Genomic DNA, 22,477 nt, shown 5'->3' with positions numbered 1-22,477 from the left:
TTCCTCTTTAATTTCTAAGCAACAAGTGTCAGATAAAGGCTTGTTTTTTTAAGTGGTTAAAAAGCCAGCAGCTTCACATACTGCAACTGCTGACTTTTAATAATCGGACACTTATGTGTCCTGGAGTCCAGCTATGTTGGCATCACAGCTGATGTTTCCATCAGCTGTCGGGTGCTGCTGCCTCCATTGCGAGTAAGGGAACCAAGCAGTGTAGCCTTATGGCTTCACACTGGGAACCCTACTGCGCATGTTGGAAGCTCCACTCCTCTCTCCTACTGGCCCGGCGGCCAGGGAAGGAAGGAGTAGGAGGGAGCCCAAGTGGTGACGCAAATATCCGCAGCTGAGGCTCCTGGAAGTGGGGACAGGACACCTGTGAAAGACAGGTATCCTGTCCCCCCTCCCCTCGAATGGTGCCAAATGTGGCCCCGGAGGAGGGAAGGCGTACAATGAGAGGAAGTTTCACTTTTGGGTGGATCTCCGATTTAAACTCATTTGCAGACCAAGTTCATCCCTTTGAACCAAATGATGCAATGTTTCTTTTTATCTCCTTTTTTTCGTCAGCTGTGAGCAGAGAAGGGCTCTGTACTGATTCGTGGAAATGCCTGATTAAGATTTTAAAGGGGGTTGAATTGAGATTGTGATTTTTTTAACTATTAATCGTGCAGCTCTAACCTATCTCTGTCTTAATAGATAGAATGAGATAGATAGATAGATAAATAGATAGATAGATAGATCACCCATGAGGTGTTAACATGTAATCAGTCACACCCCTTTAACACTGAAAATACTAAAGTTTGCTCCTCCCTCCCTCTAGTTTGCTCCTCCTCTTCTCATTCTCTAGTTTGTTCCTCCTATTCCCATTCTCTAGTTTGTTCCTCCTCTTCCCATTCTCTAGTTTGTCCCTCCTCTTCCCATTCTCTAGTTTGTTCCTCTTGTCCCCTACCTCTAGTTTTGGCCCTCTCCTCCCCTACCTCTAGTTTCGGTCCTCTTCTACTCCTCTCCTCCCCTACCCCTCTTCCTCTCCCTGTGTTTTATATTTAATTTTGTAACTATTTTATTTTAATTATTTAACATTTTTTTTTATATATTATTTTTTATTACTCTATTCCTACTCTAGTCTGCTCTACTCTTTCATAGTCTACTCCTATTCCTACTCCAAGTCCACCTCTACTCCTAGTCTTCTCCTACTTGTTTTCTACTCCTCATCCTCCTCCTCCTCCTATTCACCCTCCTCCTCCTATTTATCCTCCTCTTCATCCTCCTCCTCTTCCTCCTCCTATTCATCCTCCTACTATTCATCCTCCTACTCCTATTCATCCATTTATTACATTTTATACACTTTTTAAATTTATACAAGGCATGTTGTATACGGCATTTTTAATAGTCATATATTACACAAATAACTGGTTCAAGATAACGTTTTCATTTTGTGTAACTAATATTAAGACTTCCTTCTCTTATTCATCCTTCTCCTTCCTCCTTCTATTCTTCCTATTCATCCTCCTCCTCCAACTATTTATCCTTCTCCTATTCATCCTACTTTACCTATTCCTTTTCCTCATCCTCCTTCAACTTCTCCTTTTCCTATTCATTCTGCTTCTCCTATTTATCCTCTCCATATTCTTCCTCCTGCTCCTCCTCCTATTTATCCTCCTCCTCCTCCTATTTTATCCTCCTCCTATTTATCCCCCTTATCCTCCTCCTATTCATCGTCCTTCTCTTAGTCATCCACCTCATACTCCTATTCATCCCTCATATTTCTAATTTTCATCCTCCTCCTCCTATTTATCCTCCTCTTATTCTTCCTGCTCCTCCTATTTATCCTCCTCTTATTCATCCTCATCTTCAGCCTCCTCCTATTTATCTTCCTCCTCCTTTTCCTCCTCCTCTTCCTCCTCCTCCTCCTCCTCTTCTTTATCCTACTCCTCCTATTTATCCTCCTATTCATCCATTTCTTACATTTAATACACTTTGTAAAATCATACAAGGCATATGTATATGGTATTTTCAATAGTCATATATTACACAAATAACTGGTTCAAGATAACGTTTTCATTTTGTGTAACAAATATTAAGACTTCCTTCTCTTATTCATCCTTCTCCTTCCTCCTTCTATTCTTCCTATTCATCCTATCCTCCAACTATTTATCCTTCTCCTATTCCTTCTCCTCATCCTCCTTAAACTTCTCCTTCTCCTATTCATTCTGCTTCTCCTATTTATCCTCTCCGTATTCTTCCTCCCCCTCCTCCTCCTTTTATTTATCCTCCTCCTCCTCCTATTTATCCCCTCATCCTCATCCTCCTCCCCTCTTCCTTCTCCTATTCATCTTCCTTCTCCTAGTCATCTACCTCCTACTCCTATTCATCCCTGATATTTCCATAGTTGCCAACAATCCCAATTTTCCCGGGACAATCCCGATTTTGGGACCCTCGTCCCGATTTAAGCTTGTCCTGATAGTTTTCCCAGGATTTTGGGATTTTCCAGGACTTTCCCAGAAAATGGCAATGGCTACACAAAAATGGTTCGCCTCCACGAGTGTTGTTTCCCCTTATGTTCAGTGCAGGGGCAGCCAATCGGCTACTCTCTTCAGTGTACAAATAGAAAATTCTATTGTACACTGAAGCCTATTGGCTATAGGGATTGGTGGACCCTCCCCGCTCTCCAATGAACACAAGGAAATGTTCAGTCTCCACACGCCGCCGCCGCCAATCCTCCGCTCAGCCCCATGTGTCCGACGAGCGATGTCTTACTGATCACACATCATGGAAGGACCGGGGCTCTGCTGGCTGGGGACAGTGCACTGATGGTCTTGCCTCCCCGCTGCATCCTGTCCTCCTATGTCACCACCATACCTGTTTCTCCCCCTCCCATTTTACCACCATACCTGCCCCCCCATGTCACCACCATACCTGCACTCTCTTCCCCCCCATGTCACCACCATACCTGCACTCCCCTCCCCCATGTCACCACCATACCTGCACCCCCTCCCACTATATCACCACCATACCTGCACCCCCTCCCCCCGTGTGACCACCATACCTGCTTCCCCCCTCCCTCCGTGTCACCACCATAGCTGCTTCCACTCCCTCCCCGTGTCACCACCATACCTGCACTCTCCTCCCCCATGTCACCACCATACCTGCACTCTCCTCCCCCATGTCACCACCATGCCTGCACCCCCTCCCCTAAGTCACCACCATGCCTGCACGCCCTCTGGCCTAGTCACCACCATGCCTGCATCCCCTCCGGCCTAGTCACCACCATGCCTGCACCCCCTTCAGCCTAGTCACCACCATGCCTGCACCCCCCAGGTCACCATCATGTCTGCACCCCCAAATCACCACCATGCCTCCACCATTCCCCAAGTCAGCCTGTAACACCCCAAATCACCATGCCTCCACCCACACACCTCTCCCCCCTTGTCACCACTCTTGAGGAGATGTAGCTAGACTGCAGCCAACACTCCATCTGCAGCCAACACTCCACTGGGGGAACTGATTTGAGGCACTCCGCTGGGGACACCTGATGTAAGAGACACTCTGCTAAGGACACCTAATGTAAGAGGCACTCCGCTGGGGACACCTGATGTAAGAGGCACTCACATGGGGACACCTGATGTAAGAGGCACTCCACTGGGGACACCTGATGTAAGAGGCACTCCGCTGGGGATACCTGATGTAAGTGGCACTCTGCTGGGGACACCTGATGTAAGAGGTACTCCGCTGGGGACACCTGATGTAAGAGGCACTCTGCCGGGGACACCTGATGTAAGAGGCACTCTGCTGGGGACACCTGATGTAAGAGGTACTGTCCTGGGGACACCTAATGAAAGGAGACACTCCACTGGGGACACCTGATGTAAGAGGCACTCCGCTGGGAACACCTGATGTAAGAGGCACTCCGCTGGGGACACCTGATGTAAGAGGCACTCTGCCGGGGACACCTGATGTAAGAGGCACTCTGCTGGGGACACCTGATGTAAGAGGAAGGAGGCACTCCGCTGGAATGCCTGATGGAAGGAGGCACTCTGCTGGGGGCACCTGATGTAAGGACGGACTCTGCTGGGGCACTTGATGTAAGGACGGACTCTGCTGGGGGCATCTGATGGCATCTGGTGGCAGGCGACATGGCAGGTGACACGCTCAGGGGTCCCACTGATTCTACATAATGGTGAGTTGAATGATTTCATTTTATATTACAATGTAATAATAGAAATAATGAGCTTCAATCATCCTGACACCATATCAACCATGTACTGGGATGATTGAAGTGCTAACACCAGGTGTTTGGAGTATCTTTATCTGCTGATTGTTAAACTCTGGAATACACATTGCTATTGTGGTGTAAGATATGGGGCTGCTGTCCCTCCATCCCTCTCCCTCTACCCCCTTTTCCCCTTTCCCTCTCCATCCCTCATTCATCTCAGACTCTAACCACACCCCATTTGAGCCACGCCCATTTAAGCCAATCCCACTATTTTGCGTAAACCACGCCCATTTTTGGTGTAGCACACTTCGCATGCCACATTTTTTGTTTCCCCTATGCCACATCTACAAACACATGCCTCGCCCCCTAATTATAGTGTGACTCCTCCCACAGCCAAAAGTGTCCCGATTTTTTTTAGCAATGTTGGTAACTATGGTACTGTAATGTAATGCAATGTACTGTAATGTATTTTGAAACAGTTGGGGCTGGAGGATGTATGGGGTTTCATGGTTGAGCGTGTGGAGAAAAAGGTATCCTCGGTGGTTATTTCATGGTGTCGCTATCCTCATTAGGGAGTGTTGTAGAAGTGAAAATGTTATGATAATGAGCATTCCTGATTCTGGAAAGAAGGGTTCGAAGAGGGAATGTTCTATAGCCCCTTGTAGTTATTTCAATACAGTGAGCTATAGCCGCTGATTTAAATGCTCTTGTTCCATAGGTGGATCTATGTGTGGAATGTATGAGCATAATTTTGTTTCATGGAAGGCCTTAGCTAGCATTTTCCTTGGCTTGCTATTATGATTGTAAATGTAACATTTAAAGAGTTCCAGCGAAAAAAAAATTTGGGTACTATTTTTAGTGCTAACAAAATTAATATAAAAGTATACAATGATTTAGAAATCTTATTGTAATAAATAAATTCCTTACTGTTACTTTTTTTCTTCCGTATTTGACAGTTTCCATCCTTGATGTGGGCATATGAAGCCCAATCGTGATTGCTTCCTGCAATCTGCATGGAGAGGTGCATGCTGGGTAACCAGAAAGCACCTCTCGATCTCGCGTATGCGCAATTTAGCAGCGGCCATAGCGCCGATTGTTTGTAATGTTGCCATAACAACGGGTGGCAATGGAGTAAGGTCCCGCCTCGTTGTTATGACAACATAGATAACACTCAGAGAAGTAACACGATAACATGCCCTCGAGGGAAATTACGTCAGGTGCCTTGGAGAGGAAGAGGCAGATTAGGTGGGACCCCCTAGCAACAGAGCTGTAAATTTTGTTTTTCAAAGGATGTTCTTTGTATTGAATGCAGCTTAGGCCCCATGCGCATGAGATGCCGGTGCAAACTCTGCTGAATGCATGCGTTTAGAAATGCCTGTTTTGCCACGTTTGCATGCCGCATTTTACCGCGTTTGCGTCTAGAAGCGTTTATAAGATAACCTCATAAGACCCTCCCTAAGCTCAAAAAACAGTATTATTTAACTATTTCAGCCATTTTGTGAGACCATAGTGAGTAGCAGCAGCTGTGAGAGCAGCAGTGTACTTGCATTTAGCATGTCACTTGCCACGTCACCTTCCACAAGTTGTGGATAGAGTACCTGCCACGTCACTTGCCACGTCACCTACCACAAGTTGTGGATTTCCACTTGCCACATAACTTGCCATGTCACCTGCCACAAGTTGTGGATTGTCCACTTGCCACGTCACCTGCCACAAGTTGTGGATTGTCCATTTGACACGTCACCTGCCACAAGTTTCTTGTTAAAATCTAACAAAATATGGGTCAAATTCCAATTATACTTGCAATGCTAGTGATGTATTCGATTGGATCAAGGGCTCATTAGGGTATATAAAAGTCTATGAATCATTGCAAGCAATTACAATTGTTTAAAATATTTTTTAAATGGTTTTTCATCATTTGCCATAATTTTTGAGGTTTTTAATGTAAAAAAAATAGGGCACCTTTAACCACTTGCTTACTAGGCACTTAAACCCCCCCCCCTCCTATCCAGACCAATTTTAATTTTTCAGAGCCGGTGCATTTTGAATGACAATTGCGTGGTTCTACAACACTGTACCCAAATAAAATTTGTATCATTTTTTCCCCCCACATAGAGCTTTCTTTTGGTGTGATTTTTATTTTTATTTAAAAAAATATAAAAAGACAGAATTTTTGTCCGTCATTGATGTACGCTGATGAGGCGGCACTGATGGGCACTGATAGATGGCAGTGATGGGCACTGATCAGTTACACTGATAGGCAGCCCTTTTGGGTGGCACTGATTGGCACCACTGGTGGGCATTGATAGGTGGCACTTGTGGGCATTGATAGATGGCACTTGTGGGAATTGATAGATGGCATAAATGAGGCATAATTGCCTCTACCTTTTCGGCACCAATGTCCCTTTAAGATGAGCTGGTAACCAGCTGTCAGCGTGTGGAGAAAAAAAAAACGATCACCGAGCTTTTGTTTTAATCATGTGATCAGCTGTCATTGGCTGACACAGTGATCACCCGAGTCTCATTGACTCGGTGATCACAGCGCACTCAGTGCGCCCTGTAGGGTGCACGCAGGGGGTGTGTACAGGGGAGGACGTCATATGACGGCCTCCCGGGAATTCAGGTCCACGCTGTGGCCGTCATCTGACTTTTTCCATCGATAATTCCAACGCAAAAAAATTTGAGAGCAGGATCTCAAATTTTCCAACAAAAAAATACGATCAGACTTTTTACGATCGTTTGTACAGAATTCTGAACGGACCAAGTGCCACGCATGCTCAGATCAAATTACGAGACCAAAGCTATTGGCTACTAGCCTCAACGTAGTTCCGTCGTAATCAACGAACGTCATCACGCTCCGAACGATCGGATTTTCCGTTAACTTTGTCCGACCGTGTGTATGCAACACAAGTTTTGGACAAAATCCGTCGGAAAAAATCAGACGAATTTGTGGTTTCGGAATGTCCGACCGTGTGTACAAGGCATTAGTGGTAAAAAAGGACCATTCAGAGAACACTTTGCATTTTCTCAATTAAGGCAAAGTGTTCTCTAATTCGACAAAGTGGAGAGGCAGGGACACCTCATCCAATTACAGAATACTTTACATTTATTGAGATATACTGTATATGCAATTACAAGGTATTTTGTACTCTTGATAATCAAGTATATTCAGAGATCATATAATGAACAAGACAAGTCTGGCATTTATTTTGTCCATTTGTTATGTACAGATATGTACCATGTATTTAAAGTCACACAGTGACAATTATATTCAATAAATATATTCAGGATATCCAAAAATCCATTCAGGATATCCAAAAACTCACACAAATAGCTTATGTACAGTATTGTGGCATTGTACTATAACTAAAAGAATTCCTATATATGATAAAAAAAAAACATTGAATAATAAACTAGTAGTATTGACAACCAATCAGGCATTTCATTTCTTTTGTTGGCCTGAACTAGAAAAACAAGGCTATAAGCTAAATCTCCACTTTCATTACTAAATATGTTCTCCCAAACAATGCTTCTGTTCTGCAATTATAAATTGTGGTCTGTTTAGCCAGTCAATTAAAAGCATAGCCCACACAACAGCTTGTCAGGGCTCTTTCCAACAGTTAAAATGGTGCTTAATCAATTCTCTTTTTATATGCGACTATTCTTCAAAGGTTGTCTATAATTCCATCCATTTCAGACAGGTTCCGCTTCATCAGTCAGGTTACACCTAATATGCAATGATGACTTCTGTGTGTCTGTGAACGTCTTATGAACTGCTTTCTTTAGACAGAGCTAGAAAAAAAAAAATAGCATTAACATAGTACAGAGAAAAAAGTAAAGTACCACCAACTTGCTGTAACATGTTGAAAATGTAACTTTGTATTTGTAACGCCACACCTAGAATTAGATATTTTATTATCCCCTGGCTCATAATGAAATGAAAGAACAAGCCCTGACTGCTGAAAAGGACCAATAGCATGGGAATTAAAATAACACTAAACAAGTTCCTTATTCTCCAAAAATACTCCATACACATCCAATACTTAAAGGCCCTGTAAACTATCTTGCATGAAATTATTTTTACTGTGTTTTTCTAGGACAAGCAGTGCAGGTTAATTGCGGTCATGTGCAGTGCTTTATGAACACTACAAATCCCAAAGTCCATAGTCCCTCGTTCATTTCGGGAGCAAGCAAGAGAGCGTGGCTTTGTTTCTATTTACAGTGGGACCACGGACAATGAAAGTAGCCACCCTCTAACAGGAAGTCAGATCAGTGCAGCTAAAAAAATATATAGTGTAGTATCATTTTAGGCATCTTTGCCCTACATGCAGAAGCAAATCCTGCTGAGGAAGTAGTTAGGGACATTTATAAATTTTGTCAAACAGCAAGGCAATGCTAACCAAGAGCAGCGAGACAAATTGTAGTTTTAGTTAAGTTAGATGATAAATTTAACTCTTAAAGTGGTTGTAAACCCTTACAAACCACTTTTACCTACAGGTAAGCCTAGATTAAGGCTTACCTGTAGGTCCAAGAAATATCTCCTAAACCTATATGGTTTAGGAGATATTTGCCCAAAAACAGGCACCGCTGTCTTTGGCGCATGCGCCGTAGACAGCGGCGCGCAGGCGCACTGAGCGCGGCATTCTCAACGACGGTGCTGCCGCGTGTGTCGGCTCCCGTGCGCATGCGCGGGAGTGACATCATCGGCGGAGCTGCGAGACCCCACCAAGAAGATGGATGCGGCGGACTACAGGGGACAGCGGCGACTTCGCTGGCTCCTGTGTCAGGTAAGTGACACATAATGGACTACTATGTGATGCATAGTAGTCCATTATGCTTTGCCTTTGCAGGGAATGAAAGAGGAAGTAAACTCATCAGGGTTTACTTCCTCTTTAACCCAGCTTCCATTTGTGGCACCTAGGTGAGGGTGGTGTCATCCTTCTGGCAAAATTCTGCACCGTGGAATCTGGAATATATTATTTAAGTTTTGTCCCCTACAGATTTTTTTTTAATAGAGAATTTTAGAAAGAGGAGGGGGTGGAGGGGCACACAAAAGAGCAGACCTTGCACAAAGTTTGTATGCAGGTGCAGACTACTTTCGCCACTGCAGGAGGCACTTTTCTGCAGCTCCTCTGTAGTTCGAGAGGAAGTCAAGAAGAACATTTGGTTTCCTGGGGAAGCTATCCAATTGGATGCTGCTGCCCCATGTGACTTTAGCAACATCTTTGGTCAGGTAGAGCCTATTTAAGGCCCTGGCTCCCAGGCTTGGCGTATATTTTGTCAGTTGGTAGAGTAGGGACAGGTACATCCCCAGTGGGGACAGAACTAGTGGCAGGGAAAGGTTCCTGATGAGGAGGGAAAGAGTATAGTTCACGACTTCTCTCGACATCTCCTCGCTTGGGCACGAGACGGCCAGGCAACATTCTGCCTCTCCTAACATGTGCTGTCAGTTTATCTGAAACCTGCTCTCTATACACTATTGGACTTGTGAGTATTCCCAGTTGGGTTGTGTTCCCTCTTGGTTTATTGTGATCTTTCTTTGCATTATTTCAATACAAGGTCTTTTATCGTTCTTGGACTGTGTGAGTTGTTGCCGACACACCCCGCTGCACCCCACTTACAAACTGCATAGCAAGCTGCGCTGTTGTGTTTTCCTAGCAAAGCTCATAAAGCAGGAAAAAAAACGAAAAAAACTGCCAAAGCAAAAAATTACCCAGTTACTCGCATATGCCGCGTACACACAACCAGACTTTCTATCAGACTAGGTCCGACGGTCTTCCCGACTGACTTTTCAGCGGAGTTCTGACGGAATCCGAATGAACGGACTTGGACACACACGAACATCCTGCTAAGATGTGATTAAAAAAGGAAGTTCAATAGCCAGTAGCCAAAAGCTTCCCTTGCGTCGTATTTGGTCTGTCGGACCAGCATACAGACAAACGGTTTTCCCGATAGGAATTGAGTCCGTCGGACAGATTTGAAACATGTTCTATTTCTAGGTCTGTCTGATTTTTATAACGAAAAACGGTTCGATTAGCCCACACACAATCGGATTGTCCGAGGGACTGATCCCATCAGACCTAGTCTGCTGGAAAGTCCAGTCGTGTGTACGCGGCATTAAATGTAAAGCAACATCCAGTATCAACATAACTTCAGACAAATATCTGCTGGATTTCAGTTGGGAGTCAGTTGGCTTGCACTTTCTAACAAGGATGCCTTTGTTTCATAGGGAATGTTTGTGGTATTATGCCTTTCAGCCTTTCTAAGTCGTTTTACCTCAAGTAACTCCTAAAATGATTTTTTTAGGTTTCTGGGAACCCCAGTTAAAATTAATTCATGGGTCAGAGGAAAGAATGCCTGTCCCTACTTACAGACCATGAACAAAATACATTGGTGTCATGCTGCTGGTGGCTCTCAAGGAACTATAGGGTTCCACTGAATCATAATTGACACTACATGACAATGGGTGACATAGCATGTAGAAATGAATAAAGTAAACAAAATCTGTGATATAAATATTAGGTATAAAGTACAGACACAAAAAAAATGCTTAAAATTCCTGCAGCAGACTCCCAAACCGTGCTGTCACAGTCGAATCCTAGGCCATTCTGACATGCAAAGTTTAAAAGAAGAGTATGTTTTTTTTTTTTTTTTTTTTAGAATCATACTTACCTAGGTGGATGTCCCCTGGCACCTCTAACACTGAGAACGGAGCAATCATACGCCGCCGATTGCCCAGTTCTCACAGCTCCGTGAGCAGAGAGCTCCGTGAGCAGAGAGCAGAGAACTCTTTGATTCCCTGCTTTTCAGGGAATCAAAATCCATCACTTCTCCACTGACAGGACAAAGGTCTGCCTTGTTTACATAGGTAGAGCTCTGTCCTGTCTCTCTCCTCGCTTATCAGCAGGTGGTGGAGGACATCCATTGGCTGTATCTAATTACAGCACAGCCGGGTTCGTGGATGGCATTCTCACATGCTCCCTACTCGGAAGTGCTAGGTCACGTACTAGGTATGTGATCTGGCACAGAAGAGCTGTTCTGCACATCTAAGTGATGTGGTCTGCAAGCGGTTAAAGATGATATGTGCAGGTGGTGTTTGCCTCGCTACACCTTTTTGCCTCCAGTATCGAAAGAACACTTGGCATGACCATGTTTTATTTTTTTCTACCTAAAAGTGTCTGCCACACTGTGATGTGCTACTGATGGAAGATCAACTTTCAGGACTATGTTACTAAAAAAAACAAAGCAGAACATGTCACTGGCATGTTTCTTAGACAAAGTGATTAAAAGGGAAATATGTCTAAGGGGAAGTACATCTTTCTGGAGAGTGTTTGTTTTTTGTGCAATGTAATATTTTTGGTTATCTTAAGTGCTTTCCAGTGCCATTAAACAAGGATTTTTTGACCACATAATAGACAATGGGGGTTATTTATTAAAGGAAAATCCACTTTGCACTGAAAGTGCATTTGGAATTAAAGTCGCTGTAGATCCGAGGGGGATATGCAAGGAAAATAAAAAACAGCATTTTAGTTGCACATCATTGGATGATAAAATCAGCAGAGCTTCCCATTATTTTAGATCTACCCCTTAGACTGCACTTCCAAGTGCACTTTCAGTGCAAAATGGATTTGCCTTTCGTAAATAACCCCCAATGTCTTTTTTTCTGAATTCTAAAATGCCAAATGTGTACTTCTGCTTAAAAATGCGTACAATAGTGGATGTTTTCTGTGAACACAATCCAGTATATAAAACTTCTAGGTGACTAAGCAAATTATACTTTCAGTAAGACTGCTTTCACACTGAGGTGCTTTGCAGGCGCTAAAGTACTAAAAATAGCGCCTGCAAAGCGCCCTGAAACAGCTGCTGCTGTGTCTCCAGTATGAAAGCCCCGAGGGCTTTCACACTGGAGTACTGCGCTTGCAGGGCGGTCAAAAAAGTAATGCAAGCCGCATCTTTGGAGCGCTGTAGGAGCGGTGTATTTACCGCTCCTAAAGCGCCCCTTCCCATTAAAAACAATGGGGCAGCGCTGCAAACCCGCCTGCAAAGCGCCACTATAGCGGTTTTAACCCTTTTTTGCCAGCTAGCAGGGGTTAAAACTGCCCCGCTAGTGGCTGCATAACGCCACTAAAATGACGGTAAAGCGCGGCTAAATATAGCACTGCTTTACCGCCAACGCACACAACGCCCCAGTGTGAAAGTAGCCTAAGCCCCTGTACACACGGTCGGAGATTTCGACAACCAAATCCGTCGGATTTTGTCCGTCAGATTTTGTCCGCCGGATCTTGTCCGAAACTGTTGCATACACACGGTCGGACTAAGTTGTCGAAAAATCCGATCATTCAGAACGTGATGACGTAATTTTGTTACGATGGGACTACATTCAGGCTAGTAGCCAATAGCTTTGATGTAGGAATTTGATCTGAGCATGCGTGGCACTTGATCCAATCAAAATTCTCTACACATGATCGGAGTATGTCCGATCGAACCAGTTGGTCGGGAAATATTTCCAGCAAGTTGGAAAATTTGGTCCGACGGATATTCAGACGGAATCAGTCCAATGCATACCACACACAGTCGGATTATCTGACAACACGGTCCGATAGGACACATTCCGACGGATTCTCCGACATTGTGTACAAGGGCTTAGAGTGTTATAGTACACTACAAATAAATATACATTTTTATTAAAGTAACTTGAAACTAAATATTAGCTGTCAAATAGAGCGTAAAGTGTTTTTAAACCCAAAAACAAAAATGTAATATATTGCAGCTTACCAATCCTTAGATGTGGTGGCTACATTCATTTTATTTATTTTTTTAGGCTTTTTTCCCTTTATTTTCACAGGGTGATCCTGCCAATAACACACTTCCTGTCTTAGGGTATCTGCATTCTGGATGAAATAGTAAAGCAGACACTTTTGGACAGCAGCATTGTCAGTCTGGAAAGAGGGTAATGTTTTGCCCTGCACACACAATCGGAATTTTGGTCGGAAAAAGCTCTGATTCCACCAGCAACAGTCTGGAGCATACACAAGGTCGCAATAGATGACCAAAAGCTCTCATCAGACTTTTGCTGGCGGGATTTCCGATTGTGTGTATAGGGCTTAAGGCTTCAAATAAATGAATAAAGGCTAATCATTGTAAGCACCCCTGTCAGTGTTACTGTAAATGGTTTCTCTCAACCCTTTAAGTGCTACTTTGTCTGGACAGCTTAGTCTGTTAAAGTAAGTTGAAAAGGAACAGACTTAGGCCCCTTTCACAGTAAGCAGTGCAGTGTACCCATGGGTTTGGTGCAGGTTAGCTGCACTTTCCCATTTGCTTCAATTATGTCCTGTGGTTATGGTGCACTTTCAGAAAGCGCACCAAAACCGTGGGACATAATAGAAGTCAATGGGAAAGTACAGCTAACCTGTGGGTACAGGTTGAAGGGGTTGAAAGGGGCTGCACACTGGCTGGATAGCCAAGCAAAAATAAAGGAAAAAAGTTTATTATGCACATGTGCCATCGTGAAAAATACAATCTTGATACTAGACATTGATGTGAAAATGTGACAGAAGTACTGTATATAAACATTAAATGTCCTATGCAGACATACTTACATAACTCAGAAACAAGGCCATGATGGATAGGAAAAGTATAAAACTACACATGACTTCTAAAATAAGAGTTGATGTTTTCATGTTGTGCTTCCAGCAATCTAAAAAAAATAATTATAATAAAGTTAAATTATAACAAAAAGCAAAACTTTCTTTGTAAGATTTGAATAGAGTGGTGAGGAGTTATAATCCATGTCAGGTTTTTATTACTGTTTGTTTTACTGTTAAATTGCCCATAGGTGGATTGAAGTTTGGCCGGATCAGCAGGGACTGGATGAATTTTAATCCATGTATGGCCATTGTAGTTGTACAGAAGTTGATATACTGATCGACTTCAATACAATCGCCCTACAGGCACATTTCCTCTCCATCAGCCCTACAGGCTACAGCCTGCAGTGCTAACCTTTGTATTCTGATGGTGGGAAAGTCTTCCGCTTTCAAAATACTATCACACAGCAGATGGGTTACCCCATCAACCTTAACCGCTGCCTCCTGGTCAGCTTTAGGGGGAGTCACTCTGTATAATTTCTGTTGGTCACAAAGACCAAAGTTACCTGGAATGAAAGTGAGGGTAAAAAAAAAATGAATTTGCCACCAGAATAGTAAAAGAGGGAAGTCTTCCAATGGGGACACATGTTTTCATGACAACTAAGAGGGGATTTCCCTCACATTGGAAAGATTTACTTATAATTTTCTTTCAGGTCTACAGGACAGAAAGTGAAGGGAAATTGACCTAACCCTCCCCAACTATCGAAAATGAAAAAGGAACTTAAAATCATACAAACGTTCTAGATTTCTGCATGGTCCCTTCCTTTATTTTTATTTTTTTTCTTACAGTAGTTTGCAAAAGTACTATAGGCTATTAAAAAATAAATTAAATTTGTAGTATTTAAAAATTTTGAAACATACTTTGTGCCTTGTTCACATGGGGGCGTATCATTGTGCACCCCTGTGCGAGTCCATGTTTACACAAGGATGCACAGGCATACCTCCCAACTTTATGAGATGGGAATGAGGGACACCTATTATCAAAAGTATGTAGACATAGGACACACACCCTGTCACACCCCCTTAACCTCCCTGGCGGTATGATTCAGTCTGGAATAAGGTGCTGAAAGCGGTACAATTATTTTGCATGGAAATCTGGCTTTTATTTTGTAGTCCTGTAATTCTTAGGAATAACGCTCTGAAATCTCTTCAAACCAGAGTCTAGCAGACATCCCTGGTATGATAAAGTTTATAATATAATAAAGAATAATAAAAATTATTCAATAATGTAATCAAATCCAAAAAAAACTGAAAAAGTGACATGTTTTGGTTGCTATGGACAATCTCCAAATTCCAGGCAGAAAAAACAGTATTTATAATATAAAAGTGCATGCAGGGCACTGCACAGACCACTAGGGACAAAGGGGGTGTGTATTTTTTAATACAGCACTGTAATCTGTAAGATTACAGTGCTGTGTGTGTTTTGTGTGTTTTTACTTTTTTGAATTTGCCACCGTTCTCCGCTCCTGTGCGTCGTAACGTCGCAGGGAACGGAGCTCGGCGGCATTCGGCACTGTGAATCGAGCGGAGGACAGCTCGATCACACAGCGCGGCGGACATCGCTGGATCCAGGGGACAAGGTGAGTAACTCTCCCTGTGTCCTCCCCTGCATCGAGCGATGCGATCCCGAGTCTGGCTCGGGGTTACCGCTCCTGTAATTAAAATCCCAACCCGAGCCAGACTCGGGATTACCGCTAGGAAGGTTAAATGAGAATTCTACAAAAAAAATGATTAGTTAAACCCACAAGTGCTTTATTTACCACTACTATTCCTTTACGCTGGCTTTTGTAATTTATAAATGCTGCAATTTAGAGCTTTTAGCACTTGGGAACACTTTTTTCAAGGCTAAAAAGTGCATTTTACATACAACTCTATAGATCAGACCAAAATGAGGGACATATGAAGAGGGAAAGAGGGATTTTATTCCAAATCTGGGACAGTCCCTCAAAATCTAGGACAGTTGGGAATTATACACAGGCGCTTAGCATATCCACATGTAGGTGGCCCTACTGATGTCAGCAGCTGCATAGACACAGACGTGTGGATGCTGATGTATATCACACAAAACAGTTTTTCTGTATAGTTTGTAAATGTATAGACTATAAGCTCTAACGAGCAGGGCCCTCTCATCCCTCCTGTATTGAATTGTATCTGTACTGTTTACCTCCATGTTGTAAAGCGCTATTCAAACTGTTGGCGCTATATAAACCTTGTATAATAATAATATAGGTGCACATGACAATAATAATATAAAACAAAATATGCATACATGGTACTTCCAGCTTACTAGTGCAGCAGCACACAATGACTGGCCTTTGGACCCCGTTCACACCGAATCAGATGCCACATGTCAGTGCGACTTCAGGTGTAACTTGGCTGACATGTGTGTGACTTCATGCACAGATGTCTATGCAAGTAAAAAATCATGCAGGAACTTCTTTTTCAAATTGGTGCGGCACCGCAAAGTTGGCGTCGCACTGAACAGTTCCACTGTTAACAATAGGGTTCAACTGGTCATGCTATTTGGACCTGTAAAATCACATGACAAGTTGCACCAGTGTGAGCAATGGCTTGTTTAGAAGGGCATTATTTTCCTGTGTGTGTTATCAGTATAAATTGCACATAAAATGAAGGTCAATAGATTTACCTTAATGGTGTAGTACAGACAAGCATCTTAACCACTACAATACAGGGCACTTTCACCCCCTTCCTTCCCAGCCCAATTTTCAGCTTTCAGCGCTCTAGCGCTTTCAGTGACAATTGCGCGGTCATGCTACACTGTACCCAAATGAAATTGTTATCATTTTGTTCGCACAAATAGAGCTTTATTTTGGTGTTATTTATTAACGACTCCGTTTTTTTTTTTTTTGCGATATAAGCGCAAAAATAGCGGAAATTTGGAAAAAAAACAATATTTTCTTTTTTCTATTTGAAAAGAAATCCAATAAAATCAAATTTTGTCATAAATTTAAGCCAAAATGTATTCTGCTACATGTTTTTGGTAAAAAAAATTCCGTTAAGTGTATAATAATTGGTTTGTGTGATCACGGACATATGTACGCAAATGATCATGTACATACAGTGGTGTGAAAAAGTGTTTGCCACCTTCCTCATTTCCTGTTCCTTTGCATGTTTGTCACACTTAAGTGTTTCGGAACATCAAACCAATTTAAACAATAGTCAAGGACAACACAAGTAAACACAAAATGCAATTTGTAAATGAAGGTGTTTATTATTAAAGGTGAAAAAAATCCAAACCATCATGGCCCTGTGTGAAAAAGTGATTGCCCCCTAAACCTAATAACTGGTTGGGCCACCCTTAGCAGCAACAACTGCAACCAAGCATTTGCGATAACGTGCAATGAGGCTTTTACAGCGTCCTGGAGGAATTTTGGCCCACTCATCTTTGCAGAATTGTCCTAATTCAGTTACATTAGAGGGTTTTCGAGCATGAACGGCCTTTTTAAGGTCATACCACAACATCTCAATAGGATTCAGGTCAGGACTTTGGCTAGGCCACTCCAAAGTCTTCATTTTGTTTTTCTTCAGCAATTCGGTGGTGGACTTGCTGGTGTGTTTAGGATCATTGTCCTGCTGCAGAACCCAAGTTCGTTTCAGCTTGAGTACACGAACAGATGGTCGGACATTCTCCTTCAGGATCTCTTGGTAGACAGCAGAATTCATAGTTCCTTTTATCACGGCAAGTCTTCCAGGTCCTGAAGCAGCAAAACAGCCCCAGACCATCACACTACCACCACCATATTTTACTGTTGGTATAATGTTCTTTTTATGAAATGCAGTGTTCCTTCTACGCCAGATATACTTGGACACACACCTTCCAAAGAGTTCCACTTTTGTCTCATCGGTCCACAGAATGTTGTCCCAAAAGTCTTGGGGATCATCAAGATGTGTTGTGGAGAAATTTAGACGAGCTTTGATGTTCTTTTTGCTCAGCAGTGGTTTTCTCCTTGGAACTCTGCCATGCAGGCCATTTTTGCCCAGTCTTTTCCTGATGGTGGAGGCATGAACGCTGACCTTAACTGAGGCAAGTGAGGCCTGCAGTTCCTTGGACGTTGTTGTGGGGTCTTTTGTGACCTCTTGGATGAGTCGTCGCTGCACTCTTGGGGTAATTTTGGGCGGCCGGCCACTCCTGGGAAGGTTCACCACTGTTCCATGTCTTCGCCATTTGTGGATAATGGCTCTCACTGTGGTTCGCTGGATTCCCAAAGCTTTGGAAATGGCTTTATAACCCTTTCTAGACTGATAGATCTCAATTACTTTCTTTCTCAATTGTTCCTGAATTTCTTTGGGTCTCAGCATGATGTGTAGCTTTTAAGGATCTTCTGGTGGGCCTTACTGTGTCAAGCAGCTCCTATTTAAGTGATGCCTTGATTGTGAACAGGTGTGGCAATAATCAGGCCTGGGTGTGGCTAGAGAAATTGAACTCAGGTGTGGACAACCACAGTTATAGTATGTTTTAACAAGGGGGGCAATCACTTTTTCACACAGGGCCATGATGGTTTGGATTTTTTTTCACCTTTAATAATAAACACCTTCATTTACAAATTGCATTTTGTGTTTACTTGTGTTGTCCTTGACTATTGTTTAAATTGGTTTGATGTTCCGAAACACTTAAGTGTGACAAACATGCAAAGGAACAGGAAATGAGGAAGGGGGCAAACACTTTTTCACACCACTGTATGTGTGCAGGTGATCACGTACATATGTGTGCAGATAATCATTGGGACATGTGATTTTAGTGGGACATATGTGGGGGACATGTTTTTATTATTAGGGACATGTGTTTTTATTATTTGGGGACATGTATGTTTTGGGGACATGTGTGTTTTGGGGACATATGTGATGATCAGTGAGTAAAAAGCTGTAAAAAGCAGCCCATACTCACTGATCATCAGCCGGCTGCAGCGTTCTGCTCTCTTCTCCTCAGCGGTGACTTCCGTGTGAGGAGAGGAGAGCCGATTGCCTAGCAACCGGCTGTTTGTTTACATCACATGACGGCCGTGATTGGACACGGCCGTCATGTGATCAGGAGGGCCAATCACAGAGCCCTCCTGCCGATCTGAGATGTGCCGTGTCCGGGTGACACGAGCACATCAGGATTGCGCCTGCAACTACATCACAATTACCCCATCAACATAGATAATCCCTATTGTCTGCTCCCAGCGGGGGAAGCCGTCCTCAACAGGAGAAGACAGCGATTACTGCTATAGCCGCTATCGATAACCGCAAGAGAATCCACCAGGCTGCTTCTACCTAAGTTGATCGATTGATCAACTTGATCCATTCAGCCTGCACATTAACAGTTGGACTCTCAGCCAGTTTAGCATGAACCGGCCAAGATTCCAACTGTGTATGGCCGACCTAAGGCTGCGTTTAATTTGTCTGGCCTTTTTTTTTAGAAGCAGCAGGTCCTGAGAAGTGTTTGGCTTAGTGTAACATATGCTGCATTTTAATTCATATTGTATTCAAACAATCACAGATAAGGACACAATGCATTCAAATGAAAAAGCAGCTTTGGCACTAAACACCGTGTTTGGCTTATCTTGTTATTCCGTTAATTGTTCTGTTGTGCCAAAAACACTGTCTGATACATAGACAGCTTCTAGAGGGAAATTCTAGGAAATAAATGAATTACTATATTCAACCGTCACTTTTGAATAAACATTGCAATAATCAGTAAAAATGTGTTCTTTGTTTAAAACACTGTGTTTTTCTTGGATGTAGCATATTTATTTTATAAATGCCATACCTGTAACTTTCAAAATGGCTGTGTTGTTTTGATGTTCCCCAAGGTTGCATTTGTAGTCTCCATTCTCTGTGAATAAACAATTACTGGCAGGCTCATTACATAAGACATGCCTCAACCATTTTAAATGGTCTTCTCTGCTTTTGTTTATCTAAAAAGGAAAAATATATTTTTTTCAATTAAAACAAAACAACTGTCATTTTAAATTAGCTAAATAAATTCTGGGCAAATCAAAGCAAAATTTGTGCAATGTCTTACTGCCATTTTTCTTTAGAATTCAGCCAAATTCTTGCTCCACACCTATGTTCCAGAGAGATCTACAGTCCTCCACAAAGCAGCAAGAGCAATTAAACCTGCAACAGTTGAAACACTAAACAGGCCAGAATAATCAACACAGCTACACTGATTACAGTGAGCACAACTAGATTTGCCTAACAACAAAACAGCAGCTCCGCTTGCCCATAGGTGTGTGCAGCCTATTGCATTAGGGGTAAACCCCTAAGCTCAAACACACATTCCCGCATGTTTATGTGTTTATATGTACTGTATGTGCGAGTCCGGCGGACAATCCGGCTGTCTGTGTGCTAGTCCGCCGGACTTTTGAAATGAACGGACTTTCCCGCACACGGAGAAAAGTCTGTTCATTTTGAACGCAGCTCCAGGTACACGGGACTAGCGCAGGAGGTCAATATCGCTGCCTTCCACGTCGCCGGCCCCTTCACCTGGTATGGACTTAAAGGGGAAGCCCTACGCCGAAAAAACTGAGTGGGGTTCCCCCCCCAAGGTCCATATAAGACCCTTATCCGAGCACACAACCCGGCCAGTCAGGAAAGGTCTGCGGACCCCGAAAACCAACGGCCAGGGTTGTCGGGAAGAGGCCCTTGTCCTCATCAACATGGGGACAATGTGCTTTGAGGTGGGGGCTGCAGGGCCCCCCCTTCCCCAAAGCACCCCCCATGTTCAGGGCACGCGGCCTGGTACAGCTCAGGAGGGGGGGCGCTGGTTCGTCCCCACCCCCTTTCCTGACCGGCCGGGTTGCGTGCTCGGATAAGGGTCTTATATGGACCTTGGGGGGGATCCCCAAGCCATTTTTTCATCGTAGGGCTTCCCCTTTAAGTCCATACCAGGTGACGGGGCCGGTGACGTGTCAATCTCGCCGTCGAAGGAGGCGACATTGACTTCCTTTGCTAGTCCCGGCTACCTGGAGCCGCATTCAAAATTAACGGACTTTCCTCCATGTGTGGGCAAGTCTGTTCATTTCAAAAGTACGGTGGACTCCCGCCAAAAGTCCGGTGGACCTAGTCCGCCGGAAAAGTCCGGTTGTGTGTGGGCAGGTCTGCTCGCTCGGAAAGTCCGGCGGACTTTCCGGCGGTTTGGCCGCCAGACTTAGTCCGCCGGATAGTCTGATCGTGTGTACGTGGCATTATAAGCACTAAGTTGTAGACTAAGTTGTACACTACTGATAGGCACAAAGTTCTAGGCCTATTTAAAAGGCACTTTTATACATAGTAAGGCTGACTATGTTAGATGCAAATAAAATAATTTACCTGTTTCTCAGGGCCAAGCATGCAGAGTGATGCGTCTACACAGGTTCGATCTTCTTTAGAGGAACACAGTAGTAGTGTATTATCAGAGCACACTAATTTAAAGTTTGCCCGGTTCACTTGGATGTCTGTGGCATAGAGAAGGCACCACACTAGAAAAGAGAGCAACAGTTATCTACCAGGCAGTGAACAGAAAGCCTTTCACACTATAGAATAGGAACGGACAAGGACCTACCATTTCCAAAAATGAAGCATGGAAGATGCCAGTGTAAGATCATCTTGTCTGCCGAAGCATGTGTTTGAGAAATGGCATTTGTGTCTGTGTATATGTATGACACGCTGAAGCTGGGATTTCCTATGTCGTAATATGTGAGTGGGAGGGGAAAAACCCTTTACTATTCATAAGACTAAGAAATAGAGAAGTTCACACTTGCCTACACACTCTCCCAGTATTTTAGGGAATTTTTGCTTTAGTTTTATTCCTTGGTACTTGTAAATTAGAGGATTTTTTACGTAACATATTATGCCTTAAAGTATTTTTTTTTAATTCTTGCTCTTTTTAAAAAAAAAAGGAGTCCATAGTAACCTAAAATAAATGCTCCTTTTCAAAAACACTCTTCCTTTCCATGTGTTCTTGCTGGTCCCTGGACAGTTCCCCCCATTTCTCTCTTTGCAGATATCTCATTTAGCTAGCTAAATACTAAGGAGTGACCCATGTACGTGCGCCCCCCACCAGCTGGGACCTGAGATGAGCTGTGTGCATCCACATACACAGCTCCTGTGTGAGTTTCAACTCGCTTGTCAGCACAGGATGTAAACATACAGCAGAGGCTATGGGTACGATTACAAAGTGCAAATGTATTTAGAGGGGGCTAGATTAGTTCAGTGGGGACAGGGGTAGGCTGAAAAGAGAAAGTACTCTTTAATTTAAAGTGTACATATAGACACTAGGCACCTCTAATATAGGTGTTTTGAAATTCATAGCATTTTTAGCACATTCTACTTTTTAACTTTATAGTAGATAAAAATTTGAAACATATAGCACATATGAATGCATTAAACAATTGTGTCACTTATCAGATATGTAATAGTGATGGTAATGTAATGTTACAATAAATTTGTTACATCGGTCTCTACTACTTAAATCAGTAGTTTGGTCAACAGGAAATTATAGTATTTTCAGTGATCGCATATTTTGTTTAACTTTTTGATGTGAATTTCATATTTTAACTTGTTTTTTTTCCATATTTCCATTATTGTTATAATAGATAATACATGTGTACAGTGGCGGCTGGTACTGGTGTGCAAGCTAACT

General features: G+C 43.1%; 1 protein-coding gene across 1 annotated transcript; it reads right to left on the bottom strand.

Annotated features, from left to right (window-relative positions):
• Nucleotides 1-7,111: 7,111 nt before the first annotated feature.
• On the bottom strand, nt 7,112-21,574 carry LOC143996912 (uncharacterized). The gene is made up of 5 exons (XM_077492223.1): nt 21,398-21,574; nt 21,166-21,314; nt 19,622-19,769; nt 13,807-13,904; nt 7,112-7,999 (listed from the first exon to the last, which is right to left on the bottom strand). Exons 1-5 carry the CDS (start codon nt 21,438-21,440, stop codon nt 7,901-7,903), a joined length of 537 nt encoding a protein of 178 aa, XP_077348349.1. The 5' UTR covers nt 21,441-21,574; the 3' UTR covers nt 7,112-7,900.
• Between the last annotated feature and the right edge of the window lie 903 nt (nt 21,575-22,477).

The sequence above is a fragment of the Lithobates pipiens genome, unplaced genomic scaffold (genome assembly GCF_037356315.1).
Source record: "Lithobates pipiens isolate NorthernLeopardFrog02 unplaced genomic scaffold, aLitPip1_a1.2 Scaffold_19, whole genome shotgun sequence".
NCBI classification, from domain to species: Eukaryota; Metazoa; Chordata; class Amphibia; order Anura; family Ranidae; genus Lithobates; species Lithobates pipiens.
Note: the sequence above shows the minus strand (reverse complement) of the source record. Positions and strands in the feature narration are given on the sequence as shown.

Coding starts and splice junctions, on each gene's coding strand:
- LOC143996912 (XM_077492223.1), bottom strand. CDS start 21,440: ATGATCTTACACTGGCATCTTCCATGCTTCATTTTTGGAAATG. Junction 21,315..21,397: donor ATGCTTCATTTTTGGAAATG/GTAGGTCCTTGT, acceptor TCTCTTTTCTAG/TGTGGTGCCTTCTCTATGCC. Junction 19,770..21,165: donor TGCTTGGCCCTGAGAAACAG/GTAAATTATTTT, acceptor TTTCCTTTTTAG/ATAAACAAAAGCAGAGAAGA.